Source organism: Phyllobates terribilis, unplaced genomic scaffold (assembly GCF_046119375.1).
Source record: "Phyllobates terribilis strain yellow unplaced genomic scaffold, ASM4611937v1 Scaffold_13__5_contigs__length_258822181, whole genome shotgun sequence".
Taxonomy (NCBI): Eukaryota; Metazoa; Chordata; class Amphibia; order Anura; family Dendrobatidae; genus Phyllobates; species Phyllobates terribilis.
In genome coordinates, this window is record NW_027362773.1 from 45,290,684 (window position 1) to 45,310,598 (window position 19,915).

At 43.3% G+C, this 19,915-nt stretch overlaps 1 protein-coding gene across 7 annotated transcripts in view; it reads left to right on the top strand.

Moving 5' to 3' along the window:
* METTL15 (methyltransferase 15, mitochondrial 12S rRNA N4-cytidine) overlaps positions 1-19,915 on the top strand; it is a 410,148-nt gene that overhangs the window by 311,821 nt on the left and 78,412 nt on the right. For all 7 annotated transcript variants that reach the window (XM_073658075.1, XM_073658073.1, XM_073658071.1 and 4 more), the window contains 2 exons: positions 10,006-10,197; positions 14,787-14,965. In XM_073658075.1, coding sequence (XP_073514176.1) covers positions 10,006-10,197; positions 14,787-14,965 — 371 coding nt within the window. The remainder of the gene's footprint in view (positions 1-10,005; positions 10,198-14,786; positions 14,966-19,915) is intronic.

A 19,915-nucleotide genomic window follows, 5' to 3' on the forward strand; every position in this document is an offset into this window, starting at 1 on the left:
GCTGCGGGGTTGCTTTGCCGTCTGGAGGTTCCTAGTGCACCTTGGACGCATCTCACAATGGATTTTATTACTGATCTTCATGTGTCTGAGGGTTTTACTGTCATCTGGGTGGTCGTGGACCGTTTTAGTAAGATGTGTCATTTGGTTCCATTCATTAAGTTGCCCTGCGCCAAGACACTCGCTAAGGCGTTTGTTAAGGAGATTGTCAAGCTCCATGGCGTTCCCACGGATATTGTTTCTGATAGAGGACCTCAGTTTGTGGCTCGCTTTTGGCGTGCTTTTTGTGACAGGTTAAGAGTCCATTTGTCATTTTCGTCTGGTTATCATCCTGAGTCTAATGGGCAGACTGAAAGAAAGAACCAGGATATTGAACAGTTTTTGCGTTGTTTTGTGGCGGACAATCAAGAGGTGTGGTCTGAGTTTCTGCCTCTCGCATAATTTGCTCTTAACAATCATACATCCTCCTCTGCTGGGTGTTCTCCTTTTTTTTGTTGTACTGGGAGACATCCGTCTTTTGGTTCGTTCTCCAAATTGGGGTTGGCGGTCCTGGAGGAGGAGAATTTTTCCGGTGATTTGGAGAGAGTTTGGACTAATGTACGTTCCAACCTTTAAGAGGCTAACAAGAAATCCAAGAAGTATTTCGACAGGAAACGTAAGGAGGGTTTGTTTACTGTGGGTGACATGGTTTGGTTGTCCTCGAAGAACCTGCGGTTAAGGATTCCCTCTACAAAACTGGGTCCTAAGTTTGTGGGTCCATTTAAAGTGCTTCAGGTTGTTAACCCGTCTGCTGTTAGGTTGGATGTCCCTACTTCCTGGAAGATTAATCCTGTGTTTCATGTTTCCTTGTTGAAAAAGGCTGATGTATCTGATCGGGACGCCACTGTCACAATTCCTCCTGTTGTAGAAGACGGCGAATATGAAATTTCTCGTATCTTGAATTCTAGATGGCATAGAGGGAGATTACAGTATCTTGTCTCCTGGAAGGTTTTCGGTACCGAAGACAACTCCTGGGTAAGGACGGATGATGTTGACGTGCCCCCTGGGCCGAGTGTACACGCGTGTGGGTTACCCGGAGCCGGGTCTCTGGGGGCTGTAGTCTCCATGGCGGCGACCCGGTCCCGTGGCTCAGGGTGGTCAAACCAGTGGCAGTCTTTATAGGGTTTTGTGGTTTTAATGTCCGACTACGCCACCCGTGGATTGCGGTCAGGGTGTACCGCTGCTGCGAGGCAGTCCGCTGAGGCTGGTGTGGTGTGCGCAGCTAAAGATGGGATAACTCCCCACGGGAAGAGTATGGCCTCAGGGCAGGGAATGTGGATGATGGGAGTGATGGTGCGCGGGCGTCCCAGTACTAGTAGTGCTGTATGCAGCGAGAATGCAGGAACGACTCAGAGTCTTTGCAGTGCAGTTCAGGGTCTTTACTGATGATATTAAGGCAGACCCTCCCGGGAGTACAGGCTAGCACAAGGGGCCTGGTCAGTCTGTGAGCAAGCAGGAGTTCCCCTGGCCAGGTGGAGTTGTAGGCCTCCCCGTCTATCTGCACTCTTCCTGGCTACCTTGCTGTAAGCGAGTGGAAGTAGCCCACGTCCCTTAGTTTACCGTGTGGTGCTCACCCGTATGGCTGGTGACTTGGGGCCTTCTGATAGCCTCCGCTCCTCGATGGCGGTGCTGGTCCCTTCCTTGTGACTGAGCCTCCAGGCTTCTATGGCCAGAGGACCTGGAATCCCCTGCCGGCTGGGTTCTGCTGCTGGACTTGAAGATCCTTGCAGCCTCGGACTCCGGTGTCCGGTATTTAGATTCTTCTACCAGGGTGAGCTCTGCTCAGCTCCAGCCCCTGGTCTCAGTTCCTGCTCCTACAGAGCTCCTGCTGTTACTTTCCCTGTGTCTGCTTGTTCTGTCTAACCCCGCCCCAGACCCAGTTTATATAGGGCAGATTCCTCCCCTCCCAGGTCTGGGCAGGAGGTGTTGCATGCTTAAGGGCTCCTGGCCAGGAAACCTCCTATTTGCTCTCAGACATAATATTTCTATTACTGTGGTAACCAGACCCCTGGGGTGCCACAATGTCTCTGCTCCTAGGCTTGTTAAAGCTTTCCACAGGAGGTTTCCGGATAGACCTCGGCCTGGAGGATCCGGAGGAGCCTCATAAAAGAGGGGGTACTGTTAGAACCCTCCTGTTTGTTTTTTCCATCTTGTGTTTTGCGGTCACATGACCATCTGCCTTTATATTCCAGCTCCGCCCTTGTGGCTGTGTTAGACTTCAGTGTTTGACTGTTTCTCTAGCCTGGTGCTTTGGTGCCTTTCTCTGTCAAGTTCGCTCGGTCCTCTGGGACCTCTAGTACGTTTTTGTCAGTTTGCCTTTTTGTGTTCTGCAACAACTTCTCTGTTTAGGAGGTGTCCCATTTTTGTCCCAGTCCTTATTTCTTTTAGGGACCCCTCCCTTAATTCTATAGGTCTTCGTTCAGACTAGCCGAGGACTAAGGCGGGTCTGTTCACTAGGAACAGGCAGCCCGCTACATCGTAGGGATTCAGCTTAGTCTTACTGTAGGGACAGCTTTCCCCTATCTTTCCTTAGTACATGTTGCAGATCATAACACCAGGCACTCCTCAGTTCATGGTCCAGTGGGATCACTAACCACGCTCACGCCAGTCAGTCCGGGCGTGTACTTAACTGTGTGGTGGTATTTCTCCCTTGATTGTAGTATTCGGTCACTATGTGGTGGTAATATGTGGTCTGGTCATGGTGTGGAAGTATTTCTCCCTTGTATGTGTTACTATTGGTGTTGGTATAGTTGATTTTGTTGTGTATGGCAGTCATTTGTTCTCTCTGATATTAATTAGGAGAAGATTCTTTATTTCCATTAGTGATTAAATACTTGGAACAAGATGCACTTACAGGGGTTCTCCGGGGAAAACAAGTAATCACCTCTCCACATGATAAGTGATAAATTATTGATTAGTGGGGGTCTGACTGCTGGGACCCGCACCGATTGGTAGCGTGTGGAGCTTTTATCCCCATTAGACTGGAGCTCATGAGCAACTTGACTACTGATCCATTCATTCCCTCAGTGGCTGTTCTTGTTTTTTTTCTGGAAGCCCCAAAGAGAATGAATGAGGCTGCGGTTAGACGTCCCACCTGCTGCTGCATTTTAAAATAGGGATGTGTCCTGACATGGATAAAACGTCCCCAATGGGTGCGTTTTCCAATGTTCGGACCCAAGAGATCAATCCGTGATCACCGATCCTGTGGATCCCATGGATCGGCAATAACTTGTTTTAACCAAAGAACCCCTTTAATGCAAACTACCGTGATTCTACATGCCATTTATAGTATGTGCACAGTAGATGTGCAGGTGCCGCCTGTGATTTACAGTCGGCGCTGCACTATAATGGGGATATCTGCTAACAGTTATTTACATATTGCTGTAGGGTGGGCCCTGAGGATCAATTCCTCATGTGGGCCCCAGACACCCCAGTTCGACACTGCGCAACAGTATCCTATTAAAGACCTCCATTTCTACTGGCCAAAGCAAGCTTGACGAACTTTACTCAAAAAGGTACCTGTTGATAATATTGGCAAATATTGATTTCACTGGGAATCTTATAATGTATTGGTTATGTGATGGTATATAACCTTGAAAGACCCCTCAATGCTTGTATAGGTGGGGACTAGACTATGAAAAAGGACTCTATTAGAAATTGTCTTTTGAAATTTATTACAGTTAAAGGGATTTTCCCACGAACGAAAGTTGACTTTAATCAATAGATCTTTGAATAATAATATGTTCCACAATTGGATGTGTTTAAATAAAATGTTCCTGTGCTGAGATAATCTTATAAATATGCCCCTGTGTATTGGCTGTGTCTGATCGTGTATGGAACATGGTCTGATCATACCACATCTCCTGGGCAGGGAGGAAGCAAAAGAGTATAGAGATACTACAGCAGCTGATTCTTTCTGTGAGGTAAAACAATTCACTGCCTGTTTTTAAACAATGTTTTATTTCAAAGAAAGAATCAGCTGCGATCTCCTGCTGTAATGTCTGTATATTCTTTTGCTTCCTCCCCTGCTCAGGAGCTGTGGTATGATCCGACCAGGTTCTTGTACGGTCAGACACAGCCATTACACATTACACAGGGGAACATTTATAAGATTATCTCAGCACAGGAACATTTTATTTCCATACATTCAATTGTGGAACTTATTATTATTCAAAAATCTCTTGATTAAAATCAACTTTTGTTCTTGGGAAAACCCCTTTAAGCTCTAGATTTTGTTTCACAACCTCGGAATATTGGATTTTCATCTGTTTTGCTGTAGGTGTGAACTGCACTATTTTTACCATTCATTAAATCTTTAGGAAACTTTAAATCCAATTGTTTCCATGTATCTAACAGCGGCTCACAGAAAACACTACTGTTAACTAGAGATGAGTGAACCCGAACTTAATAGTTCGGGGTTTGTAGTGGACACTTAGTGTCCAGTGCTGAACTCTGGACACGGACTTCTCCCAGAAGTCCATTTTAATGTTCGGAGTTCCAGGGAAAGTTCGGGAAGGGGGAAAATAGATTTGTTTGTAAAATCATTGCTCTTATCTGGAGGTGTAGAGAAATTCTGGGGTGTCCTAGTGACAGCCATCATGGACTAGGGGCGCCAAGTTATTTATTTTAGGGTGACAACCCCTGCAGTTAGGTAGGGTCTTATAATTAGGGCATATAACAGGGAAAGTTTACATTTGTTTCATCTGACTACACAATGCCAAACATATGTTTGGGAACTGAATGATTCAAGGATTCTGGTTACAGTGTTCTGCAGTCTATAAATGACTAACACCATGGATTTATTATGATTGGAGTATGCCAAGTCTGAGATTTATTTAGCATCCTTGCTATTGCTTTCAACTTCATTTACTATCTTTATTTCCCAGTTTATCTGCTCTTAAAGGGATTGTTCTGTTTAAGAAGGAAAGTTTGCAGTCACTCTATGTGACTGCAAACTGCTGAATCGTGACAGTGGGCGGTGCGCACCATTTCCCAGTATTTTCGATGTGAGCAAGCGGTCTTGTAACTAAATATATGTGATAGATCTGGACTTTAGAAGGGGAGAATAATTTTGGCTTTGTTCTTGCATTTTTGTGCATAGTAAATTCCCAATGTATCTAAAATGAAATATTAAACCACATTTAAATATTTCAGAATTAAATGCTTCAATATTTTTTCTATATTGAACTATGTATCTATATCTTGCAGCGTTGCGCCAAAGACTGTGACTTTTGGCTTGTTCTCTCCACTTTCTATCAGCTCCACCAAAATGGGTGAAGCTGGGGAGCAGCCAGGGCAGAATGGGCGAGTATCTCCCGATCATCCAATACATGAAAAGTAACGGCATTTTGTTACTGCGTAAATGCGACTCCAGTCCGTGACTAGAGTAGCCCATTTGGCGTGGCACACACCACTCAGAAGAACGGTCAAATTAATTAAGTGGTCTACAGCTCTTAAAGAATTTGGCTCTTCTTCTTCTCCATCAAGACTGGCATAACGAGTGTGCACTATGTCTGTCTTGATGAAATGGCCCCATTGTTTGATCAGTGTGCTGTCCGTATCCTGCCTATTTAGCACACGGACTGATACGCTCATCTGAATGAACTCTTATTCTCATTTCTCTTTTTCCTACTTCTTGGATGTGTAAAATGTGTAGGGCTCAGTGTGGCGCCCCTGAGGGTTCAGTCGCCACAGAGGTACTGCACCTCACCCAGAGGTGTGGTGTCTCCCTTCTCTCAGGTAAGATGGGAGTGCTGCACGGAACCCCAAAACACCTGCATCCAACACTACACTGCTCCAGGCCGGCTGGAGGGGCAAGACGCAATGTATGTTTCTGCTGAGCCCTGACCCTGGCAGGAGTGGGGGGGAATCCAAAGGTAGGGGGAACCAGTAGTGGGTGTGGGTAGAGGAAGTAGATAGAGGGAGCACTTTAGTAGGATGATAAATAGGGAAGCCATCTTAGGGTGGCAGGTCAGTAGTGGTGTGAGTTCCAGGGAGCTGTTCAGGAGAACAGCTCGGGACTGTTCAGAAGAACAGTCCGGGAGCAGAGTCTCATTAGGAGATTTGCTCCGCAAGTAGGGCCAGGTCAGAAGGCCCCGGAGGGGAGCAGGGAGTAGGCTCCGTTTTACAGAAAGGATCCCAGGGGGTATGGCACGTGCAGGACGGCACCCGTACGCCCCGCATCTGTCAGAAGACAGAGGGATCGCTGCGGCATTCTAATCCCCAGGAGGGTCAAGTAGATCCCGGATCTGACGTACAGGAAGGACTCCAGAGCACCCAAGCGGGATTGAGAGTGGGCAGCGCAGAGCAGGAGGGAGAAGGACCAGAGTAAAGACGGTCAAAATAGCAACATGAGAACGTGGGGTTCTGCCAGGTATTCCTAAGTTGCCTGAGGAAGGATTGAACCTCTGCCCGGCGAACGCAGCGTGACTTTGAGGCCTTTACCTTAATAGGGCACCTGTGAAGTGTCTAAAGAACTGTGAGTAAAATCTTGGATGACTGCACTGCACTGCCTCTGTCCATTCTTCATCGGCGCTATCGTTCCCCCTGCACTACAACGCCCAGCGCGACCCACTCTCTTCTACTACACTGCCCTGAGGCCTGCTCCACCTGTGGGGAGCCGTCCCATCACAAGCTGCCCTAACATCTGCCTCAGAGGACTGTTGCAGCGCTGGTGATCCTCACCAGACACCGCAGGTGGCGTCATGACAAATCCCCTAATAATTCCCCCTTTTTGCACTGACCGCCCTGGGTCACGGACCGGGCCAGCCACCGTGATATCCCCCCCAGCAGCCAGAGGCTGCCGAGTACCCCACGGCCCTGGGGGCGCATCACTCAGATTTAAGCAAGTTTGACAGCAGTATCACAATACGCAGGTGTCGATTTATCAAAGTCTTTACACCAGTTTTCTGGAGTAAGACACTCTGAAATGTCACAAGAGTTTTGCACAACTGGAAGACATGCAAAAATTGTGTGACTTTCGTCATTTTCACTCTAGTCCCCACCAACTCTGCCAAAGTGGACATGGCATTGGCTGGATTGGGCGTGACAGCACCCGTCCATCTAATTCATGTTCAGCTGTGGCGAACCTCACACCAAAAATCTTACTCCAGTCAATTACTGGAGTGAGATTACTGGCGAGGCACTTGCCACTTGTAAAATGTACCTGATTCATTAAGTGGCCTGCAGAATGCCAGACTTAATGAAGCGGGGCCATAGTATCTGTTTGTCATTTGTTACCATAAGATTGCATGGAAGCTGGAGAAACAAAAGTGAAGGAGATTCCTGACCTATTTCAAAGTTAACATTTTTTAATATTAGAAATAGAATAATGAAAATAATAATAATGACTTGATTGCAAATGTGTACGTAGCCTTTATGGGGTTTTCTGAAACCAGGCAGTTAAAAAAACAAACAACAAACTAAGCTTTACTCACAATTTTTGGGTCCATCTCTGAGTCACCACTGCTGCTCCCACTGTGTTATTGTCTGCAGTGCCAACATCACATTGACACCGCTGCAGCCCATCACAGAGCTCATCTGCTACCCTGCAACCCTGTCTGCAACCCTGTTAACGTGAGGTCAGCACTGCAGACAATAACAAACGCTTGGAGCAGTGATGGAGTATCAGTGCTGAAACCAGAGAGGGTGAGAAGAACAAATTGTTTTATATTTTTTTTAAGAAACTGTGACTGGAAAGAACAGGTTTTTCAGAAGACTTTTTCCACCATTGACATTTGAAGGGGTTTTCCCATGAACAAAAGTACATTTTAATCAGTGGCTGTGTCTGACTGTGTTCGGAACATGGTCTGATCATACCACAGCTCCTGGGCAGGGAGACGAGAAAAAGAGTATGCAGACATTACAGCAGGAGATCGCAGCTGATTCTTTCTGAGAAGTAAAACATTGTTTAAAAACAGGCAGGGAAATGTTTTACCTCATAAAATTTATGATCCCCTGCTGTAATGTCTGTATTGTCTTTTGCCTTCCCCTGCCCAGGAGCTATGCGCTGTGCTATGATCAGACCATGTTCCGTCCACAGTCAGACACAGCCATTGATCAAAATGAACTTTTGTTCTTGGGAAAATCCCTTTAAGGTTCATAATTCATTAATGCATTTGTGTTTTGTTTTTTTTTGGTGTGTTTTGCCTGTTTTTCATTTGCACCTTGTAGGGGGGGCTGGGCTCTCTTGTGTCACTTCGTGCAAGCCTGCCCCTCATGCTTTTGGGGGTACTCTGGCTCCACGGTGGGTTTCCTCTCACCGCTCTCTGGTTGTGAAAGGTGGGGTGTGGCCTCCAGGGGGCAGGGCCGTCGCAGGGCCCCACCTTGCCCGTGTACTCCGTTCCAGGGGACCTGCCTTGAGGTGAGGTGTGGTTTGGAGGCGGGACTCCATCGCTCCCAGGGCTGATGCTATTCAGGGGTCCCGGGATGCCGGATTCTAAAGCATCAGCTGTTGCCAGGAGACATGGGATGCTATTTTTCCTGATTCATATATGTGATGGGAGGTTCCTTTCTCTTCGCTCTCCTTGCCCCTTTTTCTTTCTCTCTGGTCAGAGGGTGGAGATTGGGCATTACCTCAGCGATGTCAGGTGAACCATTAGAGGGATGTATAAACTTGCCATATCATCTTGTTCACCTCTGATAATTCAGTTGCACTTCAGTGGTATGGTTGTTAGTTCTTTGGTGAGTGGTTCTTTGGTTTGTCTCTGGTGTATGGTGCCCTCTGGTTTTTATGCCCCTGTTTTATGCTCCCTGACTTTCCAAATTTGTTTAAGTTCATTTCTACCTTACTATTATAGTTTATTGGTGTGTTTGGCCAGTGTGCCCAGTCACCCTGCTATTGGCACCTGGGAAGGGCTCTGCCAAAGTCCCCTTCTCCTTACTGGGAGCAGGTGAGAGGACCCCAGCCCTCAAGGGTGTGCATAAACGTGACGGCTTGTACCAAGTGTGTCTGGCATGCTGCGGTTGCTGGCTTTCAGTCCGGTCGTTTCATCACTAGTTGAGTGTTACACCCTCATATGGTGAATTGGGCCCAGGGCGTCTATGGTGGACTGCCTCCCAATTCCCCAGCGTATCCAGTTCACACTACTAACACTGACCTCCAAAGCCGTCCATAACCTGTCTCCTTCATATATCTACAAACTAATTTCCCACTATCTTCCCTCACGCAATCTCTGATCCTCCCAAAACCTTTTGTTCTCCTCCACACTTATTCGTTCCTCAGCCAATCGCCTCCAAGACTTCTCACAAATATTCCAAATCCTCTGGAATTCTGTGCCCCAACACGTCCCATTATCCACCACATTTGAATCCTTCAGATGGAACCTGAAAACCCATCTCTTCAATAAAACTTACAACCTACAATGACCCTGCTGCCTTCTCCCCACCATCGGGGCTGTCGCCTCACCAACACCGGAGCTGCTGCAACCCCTCAACATAATGTCTTCTTACCCATTCCTGGAGAATGTAAGCCCTCAAGGGCAGGGTCCTCTTCCCTCTGTACCAGTCTACCATTGTTAGTTTGTTTATTGTCAGTGATATCTGTATTTTGTATCTAACTCCTCCTCATGTACAGCACCATGGAATCAATGGCACTATATAAATAATAATGTGTCATAAATATCTACTGAAGATCACGCACCTTGGGCTCCTACCTGGTGAGAGCATGCGGGTCCTCCGGCCTTTGTTCCATTAGGTAATGTGGGGTTTGGATGGAGAGGTGGTTGCTCCAGTTTGTGGTTCTCTCCCAAGTCTTTGGGAGTAAGAGAACAGCCTCAGCGAGGTCAAATATAAGACAATACATGTATTAACTTTCTCAGTATATGCAAACATCATTATCTTGTCATGTTCACGTGAAATATCCTTTAGCAATTGACTTTTTATATATCCTTAAACACTAATTCTTTAACAAAATGTCTCTCCACATCTAATGATAACTGCTTGCTTTCTTTTCAATTTCTTTGGAACCAGGTATAATATCCAGCCATTGTTGGGAAAATTCAGTGAATGTGAGAATTTACTTCTCTCTGTGGGAGTCCAACCTGGGGAAATCGATGGAGTTCTTATTGATGCTGGGTGCTCATCCATGCAGTTTGACAGTCCTGAAAGAGGCTTTTCACTGAGTAAGGATGGCCCCTTAGACATGAGAATGGATCATAGCAGGTAAGTGGCTTTTAACCCATAATGATAAAAGCAGTAATGCACTTTATATTTGCTATATGTTGCGTGATGCCACTCCAGCACTACCAGGGAGCACTCCGTAAGGATTTAAGTGGAAAAAGTTACTTACACACATATGACAGCAACTAACAGGGCAGAGGGACTACAGTAATGCTGTCCCTGGTATCAGTGGGCATCTGCACAGTTTATTATTATTATTTTGCATTGCTTATACCCCTATCCTATTCCTCAGCGTTTTACAGACATCAGCATCACTGTCCACATTGGGCTCACAATCTAAATTCCCTCTCAGTGTGTCTTTAGAGTGTGGGAAAAAACCGAAGCACTCGAAGGGAACCCACACAAACATGAAGAAAATATACAAATTCTTTGTAGATGTTGTCCTTGGTGGGGATTTGAACCCTGGACCCCACTGCCAACTTCTATGTAATCACTGCCCAGAACTTGTCACTTGCAAAGAATGAAAAAATCAAAGGTCTCTTTCCATAGACATAATTCACTGACAAATGCCCTGACATACAGAAGATTACATTGGTACCTTCCATTGTAAAAAGAAAAAACAAAAAAATAGAAACGCTGTATACTTTTTTTTTACTGCGTCCCACTGCATAGGAAAGCAAAGTAGACTATTGATTCTACTTCCATAAATGTGTCCTTTACTCGGCTACTTGGCATAGTTTTGATAAAATCCCTGTTTTATCTCCTGCAGAGCTCAGCATTCAGTTCTCTGAATGCTGAGCTCTGTATAACCCCGCCCACACCACTGATTGGCAGCTTTCTGGCTATGTATACAGAAAGCTGCCAATCAGTGGTGGGGGCGGGGTTAGACTATATGGCAGCATGTTTTCTAGTCCTCTAGTGATAACCTCCTGCTGTTAAAACACAGATTTTTATAAAAACTACACTAAGCAGACCAGTAAGTGACACATCACTGGAATCAGGGTCTCTGCCCTAACATTATACTGCTCTCAGATTAGGTAGCAAGAACCTAGTGACAGATTCCCTTTATGTATTCCTCTTGCTATGTCACCTGGTAAGATTTTTCAAATACTATGTCCAGTATTCATGCTAAAAATTTCACATCAGAAAGATACAACATTTGTTGTGTCCCATCAAACACACAGGAAGCTGCCTGCACCATAATTGTCAAGACAATTTATAAAGCCCATATCATATCAGAAATAATGTAGAGGAATAGCACGGAAAGAGCACAACGAGGAGACAGCGGCAGTCAAAGTCCAATTATAAAGTTTTGTTGAGGAAAGAAACTCCCCCTCCCACTTTTTCTTCATATGCTGAGAACAGAGAGTGTGTAGTAACTGTTATCTTAAATTCCTCCTCCAGTATGTAGGCTGCAAAATAACAAAAATAGTCAGTCGGCCAAGTTTTATTCTCATGAGTACGTGAAAGAAATCAACCTAGCGACTAATAAAGAGATTATGGATACAAATTTAACCCTCAGTATTTATTGTTGAGAAAAAACCTGTTTCCCCTATAATGCCTCAACCAGGCATTAACTTAGCACCCTCCATACTTCCAATTTGTTGCACTGGAAGAGGATCACATAAATGTCTTGTTCCCCAAGATTAAAATCAGCCTCTGGCCATAGAGACATTGAAAAACTCCTTTAAATTGAATCTATCAGAAGGATCAACTCTCCTAAGCTGTCTGTATGGGCATGTTAGTAATAAAAAGTTGAATAAAATGATACCTTGATACTTGCAATCCATTGTCATATTCCCAAAAAATATGCATTTTTCTTAATATGTAAATGATCTATGGACATAACCTAGATCCCCCTGAGAATCTGCCTCCAGAGCTTATTTTAAAAGAGGGAAGAGGGAGTTACCAAAGGGAGACATATTAGGAGAGCAGACTGTCAGTCACTACATGTCTCACACTGGTAACTCCCCCTTTCATTTAAAATAATATCTGGGGGCAGGTTCTCAGGGAGATCAATGTCCCGCCCATAGATCTTAACAGCTCATTTACATATTAAGAAAAAATCACCTTTCTAAGAACTACATTCTCATTACAGTAGATGGCTTAGGAGGTTTAATTCTAGTGAAAGATTCCCTTTAACTTAAAGGTGTTCTTGATTTTTTTTATGAATATAACAGATTGTTATTACCGTTTGTGAACTTTTATGCTGTCACACTGTGCTCAGATAATAACTGATGAGCTGCATTCTAAAACATGGCTACTTTCGTATCTGTATGTCTGTATTTAGTCTACGACGTGCCTTCCATAACACTATTTTCCAATTTTATAAATGGTGCTTAGACAAACAGCATAAAATATAAAGGTAACCGGCAATATATATTTTGGCTAATTATCTTCACGCCAGTAAATTCAAGGTATTCTGGTCAATAACAAGTGTGATGATAGATTCATCTGTTAACAGGATGTATTGAGTTCCTACATGGGAAAGCAGAGGGCACTGATCATGGGCCAACCATCTCCCACTCCATGCTCCATTTATGGTCCCAGGATATGTGGGGTCATATAGTGCACTTCACCAGCACCAAGCTTTTTCTCTGCTTGTTTGAGCTATTCCAGCTGACTTTTCCTCCTTTATGTGAAGATTGCCTGCACTGAAGCTCTGTGTAGCCATTTTCTTATTGAAGTTTTATATGATGTAGCAAAGTTGCTATTTTAATTTTTGGCACTGCATTGCTTTTCGAGTTAAAGGGGTTTTCCCACAAAGTAAGTGCATTTTAATCAATGGATCTTGGAATAATAATAATTTCCACAATTAGATGTCTTTAAAAAATCCTATGCTGAGATAATCTTATAAATGTGCCCCTGCTGTGTGCTGTGTAATGGCTGCGTCTGACCGTGCTGGAACATGGTCTGATCATACCACATCTCCTGGGCAGGGGAGGCAGCAAAAGAGAGTAAACATAGAATCAGCTGTGATCCGGTGTTATCCTTTCTGTGAGGTAAATCATTTGCTGCCTGTTTTTAAACATGTTTTACCTCACATAAACCAGCAGCAGCTCTATGTATTCCATGCTGTACTATCGGTTTACTCTTCTTTTTTTTTTCATCTTCCCCTGCCCAGGAGCTGTGGTGTATCCCACCATATTCCTGCACGGTCAGACACAGCCATTACACAGTACAGATCAGGAACACATTTATAAGATTATCTCAGCACAGGAACATTTTTTTAACATTTGCTTGTGGAAATTATTATTATTTAAATATCTATTGATTTAAATGTACTTTGTTCGTTCGAAAAAAAACCTTTAAAGGGGCTGACAGTTACTTGGACAATCCCTTCTCAATCCCTATGTTTTCCCCAGGGCTGTGGAGTCAGTAAGCCAAACCTCCCACTCTAACGCCTCAATTGACCCTGACCCTGACTCCCGACTCCCTCATACATGGCTTATTTTTAAGTGATAAATTTACTGTAATAAAATAGTAACATCAGGCTTTTCAGCTCCATTATGATACAATAATCAAGCTATTTACTTGTCTTAATCCTGTTTTCCTATTCACTCTTGCAGTTCTGAGATGAGTGCAGTCCTTTCTTCCCAGTGCCCTTTTCCTGTTATCTGTAGAGGAGGCCCTTCACTACTGACCATGTGCATAAAGTGCAGCACATATTCATCTCAACTAAAAGCCTAGATCCTTAGATCAGGAACAGAACAGACATTTATAGGGTATTTCATAACTTTCCCAAATTCTTATGAAAAAATATTCACATCCTGCATTGTACTACTGTACCCAATTTATTATATATTTTAAGAGTCGGAGTCTGTCCATTTTATACCGACTCCACAGCACTGGTTATCCCCCCAGTAAAAAAAAATAACACCTATACTCCCCTCCGGTGCTGGCTTCATTCCAGTGGTATCAGCACTCTCTCTCTCGGTGATTGTTATGTCACACCATCCCTGCGGCCAATCAGCGTTGGCTTCACACTCCTCTTCTTCAGGTGTAATTGAAGTGAGAGCTACGGCTGCCGTCTCACTTCCACCGGATGTCTTGACTCGTCTGAGAGGGGAGTAAAGCCTACACTGATCGGCCGCAGGGATCGTGTGACATAACAATGTCATGTGATCCCTGGGAGAACCCATGCCAACATTGCTGGAACAGCACAAGCATCCGAGGTGAGTTTAGGTGTTATTATTTTACTGGGGAGAAACCGAGGTTCACAAGGAGTAGTCCAAGTAGTGGACAGCCCCTTTAATATAATGCAACTGGTTTATCTGCATCTCTATGGAAAACACTGATATAATGAGCTCTTACAAATATCATTGAGTAGCTAGCTCTTCTGCATCTGGCAAACTATGCTCTACTGTATATTTAAGATGGTTGTTTTCAATCCCAATATGTAAAAATGTTGCCAGAAAAAGAACTAAAAGTAGGTGGATCAGAAGGTAGCATCTATTTCTGAGATTCAGGAAGGTTGCTTTGAGTTATTTTAAAACCTCGGAGGCACACCTGTGCAGAGTAAGTGTGTTTTTCTGTAAGTTTTTGCTTTCTTATGTCTCTGTGTTATGAAGCTTCACCTCATGTCAATGAAAACCGACGTCAGGGAACTAATTGGCTCTCCTTGTGCGTAGGTATCCTGACATGCCCACCGCTGCTGATGTTGTGAATGCTTTAGATCAACAGGCACTTGCGTCTATCCTGAAAACATATGGGGAGGAGAAACACGCCAAGAAAATAGCTTCAGCTATCGTACAGGCACGTAGCATATACCCCATCACCAGAACTCAGCAGCTCGCAAGCATTGTTGCAGGTACCCTCATTAATTCTATACTGTGTCTGAAAAAAAAAGAAGAAAAAAAAAATATTAATCCCTAAGGTCCCAGCGGGATCTATTTGTCCTGGAAATCATTCAAGATTTAATCCTGTCTATTCCTCTTTGATGTCAACCATGCTCTTGATTCATTATTATATTTTGATATCTTTTTAGCTCCATTTTGTTTTGTTTTCTTCCACCATCTTTTACTGATCAGTTAGATTTGTTTATGAAATGATTTAACGTAGAAACAGAGGATGCATCCACAAGAGCAGATGGGAATTTTGATCACTATGGCTGCTTAGAAGTCGCATTTGCACTCATGGCTCAGCCTTGTCATTGTTTGCCTGATTCGTGATTTATCATGGAAAAAGGCTAAAGCTGTTCAAGGGCTGAGTTACATCTTCATGTGTTTCTTAGAACTGTGGGGGCAGAAGAAGATTTAATAATAAACTGTGTGTTCATGCTTCAGGTTATAATGGGCGTATATATATATATATATATATATATATATATATATATATATATATATATATATATATATTTATATACACAGTACAGACCAAAAGTTTGGACACACCTTCTCATTTAAAGATTTTTCTGTATTTTCATGACTATGAAAATTGTACATTCACACTGAAGGCATCAAAACTATGAATTAACACATGTGGAATTATATAGTTAACAAAAAAGTGTGAAACAACTGAAAATATGTCTTATATTCTAGGTTCTTCAAAGTAGCCACCTTTTGCTTTGATGACTGCTTTGCACACTCTTGGCATTCTCTTGATGAGCTTCAAGAGGTAGTCACCGGAAATGGTCTTCCAACAATCTTGAAGGAGTTCCTAGAGACGCTTAGCACTTGTTGGCCCTTCTGCCTTCACTCTGCGGTCCAGCTCACCCCAAACCATCTCGATTGGGTTCAGGTCTGGTGACTGTGGAGGCCAGGTCATCTGGCGTAGCACCCCATCACTCTCCTTCTTGGTCAAATAGCCCTTACACAGCCTGGAGGTGTGTTTGGTGTCATTGTCCTGTTGAAAAATAAATGATGGTCCAACTAACCGCAAACCGGATGGAATAGCATGCCGCTGCAAGATGCTGTGGTACCCATGCTGGTTCAGTATGCCTTCAATTTTGAATAAATCCCCAACAGTGTCACCAGCAAAGCACCCCCACACCATCACACCTCCTCCTCCATGCTTCACGGTGGGAACCAGGCATGTAGAGTCCATCCGTTCACCTTTTCTGCGTCACACAAAGACACAGTGGTTGTAACCAAAGATCTCAAATTTGGACTCATCAGACCAAAGCACAGATTTCCACTGGTCTAATGTCCATTCCTTGTGTTCTTTAGCCCAAACAAGTCTCTTCTGCTTGTTGCCTGTCCATAGCAGTGGTTTCCTAGCAGCTATTTTACCATGAAGGCCTGCTGCACAAAGTCTCCTCTTAACAGTTGTTGAAGTGATGTGTCCGCTGCTAGAACTCTGTGTGGCATTGACCTGGTCTCTAATCTGAGCTGCTGTTAACCTGCGATTTCTGAGGCTGGTGACTCGGATAAACTTATCCTCAGAAGCAGAGGTGACTCTTGGTCTTCCTTTCCTGGGGCGGTCCTCATGAGAGCCAGTTTCTTTGTAACGCTTGATGGTTTTTGCAACTGCACTTGGGGACACTTTCAAAGTTTGCCCAAATTTCGGACTGACTGACCTTCATTTCTTAAAGTAATGATGGCCACTCGTTTTTCTTTACTTAGAATTTGTATTATGGCAAGAAAAAAGCAGCTAACAGTCTATTCAGTAGGACTATCAGCTGTGTATCCACCTGACTTCTGTACAACACAACTGATGGTCCCAACCCCATTTATAAGGCAAGAAATCCCACTTATTAAACCTGACAGGGCACACCTGTGAAGTGAAAACCATTTCCGGTGACTACCTCTTGAAGCTCATCAAGAGAATGCCAAGAGTGTGCAAAGCAGTCATCAAAGCAAAAGGTGGCTACTTTGAAGAACCTAGAATATAAGACATATTTTCAGTTGTTTCACACTTTTTGTTAAGAATATAATTCCACATGTGTTAATTCATAGTTTTGATGCCTTCAGTGTGAATGTACAATTTTCATAGTCATGAAAATACAGAAAAATCTTTAAATAAGAAGGTGTGTCCAAACTTTTGGTCTGTACTGTATATAATAAACAATAAGCTGTGTAGCCTATATTATATGTTAAATCTGTACTGAATTTCATCATTGCCAAATACAATGCTGATATGGACTAAAATGGTCCTGGTTATCCAGGACTAAATTATTTTATTACTATGAGCCAAAAAACTAACAGGTAGGTAGTTGCTTACTAGTTACAGTGGCTTGCGAAAGTATTCACCCCTTTGGCATTTTTCGTGTTTTGCTACCTCACAACCTGGAACTTCACTGTTTCTTTTGAGGGTTTGCATCAGTTTATATAAAGAACATGCCTACAACTGTGAACATTTTGTTTACTTTTTATTGTGAAGCAAACAACAAATAGGACAAAATAACTGAAAACTTCAGTGTACATAACTATTCACCCCACTAAAGTCAGTACTTTGTAGAGCCTCCTTTTGTGCAATTTCAGCTGCAAGTCGCTTTGGGTAAGTCTCTATGAGCTTTCCACATCTTGCCACTAGGATTTTTGCCTATTCCTCAAGGCAAAACTGCTCCAGCTCCTGGAAGTTAGATGGTTTCTTCTGTTGAACAGCAATCTTCAAGTATGACCACATATTCTCAATTGGATTAAGGCCTGGGCTTTGACTAGGCCACTCTAAAACATTTACACGTTTCCCCTTTAACCAATTGAGTGTTGCTTTAGCAGTATGCTTTGGGTCATTGTCTTGTTGGAAGGTGAACCTCCATCCTCTGTCCCAGTCTCAAATCACTGACAGCTGAAACAGGTTTTGCCCAAGAATATCCTTGTGTTTTGCAGAATCCATCTTCCCCTTGACTCTGACCATTTTCCCTACCCCTGCTGCCGAAAAACATCCCCACAGCATGATGCTGTCACCACCATGTTTCACTGTGGTTATGTTGTTCTTGGGGTGATGAGCGGTATTGGTTTTGCGCCAGACATAGCGTTTTCTTTGGTGGCCTAAAAGTTAAATTTTAGTCTCATCTGACCACAGCACCTACCTCCATACATTTAGGGAGTCTCCCACATGTCTTTTGACAAACTAAAAACGAGCCTTACCATTTTTGTGTGTAATTAAAGACTTTTTTCAGCCCACTCTTACATAAAGGCCAGGACCATGGAGTGTACAGCTTATTGTGGTCGTATGAACAGATACTCCAAACTTTTCATTGGAACTCTGCAGCACCTTCATGGTTACCTTTGGTCTCTGTGCTGCTTATCTGATTAATGCCCTCCTTGCCCGGGCTGAGAGTTTTGGTGAGTGGCCCTCTCTTGACAGGTTTGTTGTTGTACCACGTTCTTTCCATTTGATGATAATGAATTTGATGGTGCACCAGGGGATAATCAGAGATTGGGATATTATTTTATACCCTAACCATGACTTGTACTTCTCAACAACTTTACAAACAGATCTGTTAAAAAATCATAGATGTGTGAATAGTTCTATTAAACTTTGTGTTTTTATGCTGTCTGTTTTTAAAATGTTTAGAATAAGGATGAGAAGTGCTGTTGTCTGACTATGCCTTTAAGGATGAACTTGTGCAGAAGTTGCTCCTTTAATTGCACGTTATACATATTGTATATCAGATTTTCAGAGTTTGCTCTTTTCTTGTGATTTCCTTTCTTGCTAAAACGCCTATTCTGCATGTGTGTATAATTCAGCGGAGTATTTGTGACCCTTTTCTCCTTCCAGCCAAGAGCTAAGTACATGTCTGTTTCCTCTCCAAGAGAAAATTAAAGGGAATTTGTAAGAAGGATCAACCCACCTAAGCCGTATATATGAGCTTCTAAGTCATAGGAAGGTGAATGAAATGATACCTTGATATCTGCATCCGATGTCTTATTCCAGAGAAATCCCCATTCTTATATGTAAATGAGCTGTTAAGATCTATGGGTCGGACACTGATTTGCGTGAGAATCCACCTCCACAGCTCATTTTAAATTAAAGGAGGCATTACCAGTGTGAGGCATGTAACGACTGAAAGTCTGCTCTTCTGATCTAAATGTCTCAAACTGGTAATGTCCTCTTTAATTTAAAAAACTCTGGAGGCAGATTCCCAGGGATATCTGTGTTCGTCATCAATCATAAACTAAAAAAAGACCCACCTACTATATACAACATTTTAATTAAACTTCAGTAAAAAAGGAGGGGCTTCACAGAAAAATTAGGGTCACAGAGAAAGGGAAATACTGGGCCTTGCCCTACCGTGGTCTCCTATATTATTCCTGCCTTCCAGCGGAGAATGGCACCCTAAAATTGTGATGTGGTGCCCCCGCTCCTCGTCGGCTTTCCTTCCCTGGCCCTATTATGCCCTAATTATATACAACATAAACAAAAAGTGCGTGAAATGAAGTGACAGGACAATAATAGTGCGGACAATACAAATATAAAATCACATCGCAAAAAAGAAGACGACCACCCAAAGGATAATTTTGAGCATCAGCCAGAAATATCCTTTTATGTTTGGTCACTCTTAAAAAAGATTGGTCCACATTCAGAACATCTGTTCAATTGGTGTAGTGTAATATCCAATCTCTAGTTGGAGGATTATGAATTAATTATCTTATAATACTCCATTCTATGTGGTATGGTATCTAGTGTCTGATCAATAGACCAAAAATGAAATCACTAAATGAGTTCTTCTAATCAACCAACAATATATAGATAATGACAAATAGACATTCCTGGATCATCAAGTTTAAACAGAAACTCCCATTCAGGAACTACTTAGGTAAGTATGTATATTCATCTAGGGTTAAATCCTGCCCTGTTCAGATTATCAGATATG